The sequence below is a fragment of the Capsicum annuum genome, chromosome 3 (assembly GCF_002878395.1).
Source record: "Capsicum annuum cultivar UCD-10X-F1 chromosome 3, UCD10Xv1.1, whole genome shotgun sequence".
Taxonomy (NCBI): Eukaryota; Viridiplantae; Streptophyta; class Magnoliopsida; order Solanales; family Solanaceae; genus Capsicum; species Capsicum annuum.
The window spans coordinates 38,571,033-38,572,483 of NC_061113.1; the positions used below are offsets into that span (position 1 = coordinate 38,571,033).

The 1,451-nt window shown below is 35.4% G+C and overlaps 1 protein-coding gene across 1 annotated transcript; it reads left to right on the forward strand.

The window, feature by feature from the left end:
• The first annotated feature begins 227 nt into the window (after positions 1–227).
• Positions 228–932, forward strand: LOC107865456. The gene has a single exon (XM_016711713.1). It carries the CDS (start codon positions 228–230, stop codon positions 930–932), a length of 705 nt encoding a protein of 234 aa, XP_016567199.1.
• Positions 933–1,451: the final 519 nt, after the last annotated feature.

Below are 1,451 nucleotides of genomic sequence, written 5' to 3' on the forward strand. Positions count from 1 at the left end.
AAAGACAAAATAGAACAAAAAAGTCTTTTCTAGATGTGTCAAAAATAATTGTAAAAGTAGAAATTTAATTAGGAAATTAGTGACAATTAAAAACAAATGGAGAGAGTGATAAGTAAACAATATCACGGGCTAAAGAAAATTAATCCCAATATATGCTATCTGTTATAAATTATGGTGCACATTTGCTTTCCATATATTAGAAATTTGTATCCTAGAAATTTTGAATCATGTATTGGAGGAGAGCCACAGCAGACATATTGCCTGAATGCCTCGTTCAAAAAATACTCTCTTGCCTTAGTTTTCAAGAAGCAGCCCAGATGAGCATTCTCTCGAAAACGTGGCTGCAAGCCTGGTTAGCCCATGCCAACTTGGAATTCAGAGTTCATCGTTGTAATGACTTTGAAACAGTGGATAAAGTTCTTGTGAGATATAGGGACAGAAAAATCCCTATAGACGAGTTTAAATTTTGGAACTTCTCTGACTTTAATTCTTCTCAAATTTCCGCCCTAATTCATAAGTGGCTTGGCATCGCTCATCAGAATTGTGTTAAATATCTATTGTATAGAGACCTTAGCTTCTCTCGATCATTTTACGAAGAACACAAGGGTGTTGACGTGATTCGTGCTCCAGCTCATGTGGTATCAATTGAGTATAAAGGAGATAAAGTTCCTGAGCTCAAAATTGCAACAGATCAGTCAAATCGATTGAACAACTCAAAAACCATTCCGCATTGCTCCAACCTTATTCTAAATGCTGAATGGTTCTCTAAGTTGAGGTTCCTTCTGTTGAATTCGACCTCTTGGTCTCAAGTCTCCCTTTATTTTGATAGATGTAATAAGATCAACATGAAAGGTTTGCAACTGCACCATTGTGTTCCTGCCGCACAAATGGAGCATTTTTGTGGATGCTTTGCTATGGAGTTGTCATCCTAAAAGACTCAACCTACAAGCAAGAGGTAAGATGATTACATGTTTCTCGGATCATTTAATGTATATGAAGAATTCTACTTCTCATCATTGGCATAGTCAATTAAAAGAAGTGAAAGCCTCCAGAAGTAGTGACAAAGAAAATTTATTATCTATTAGATTGGTGAGGCAGTTAAACTTTCACTATTGCAAATTGAATGCACTTATTTTTTACGTAAAGGTCTTATGTCAAGTATGACTGAGTTGGAAACATCGAGGCACAAAAACACTATGTTCTGGTGTTTTTTTTATATAAAAAAAATTATAGATATTTGATTGTCAATCTGTTAGAGAGTTCCAATAAATCTCGAAAGTTCAGCTGTCCTGTCTTATTTATTCTACGTGTCTCATTTCAATTTAATGTTCTGTCACTCTCAGTCCCCCTGCCCCAACCAATCCCTATGAGAGTAAAGCTATTTTCAGGTCACAAAAGATGTAATATGATCTGAAACTAATTTGGTACTTGTTACTTGTTTAGATGACCTG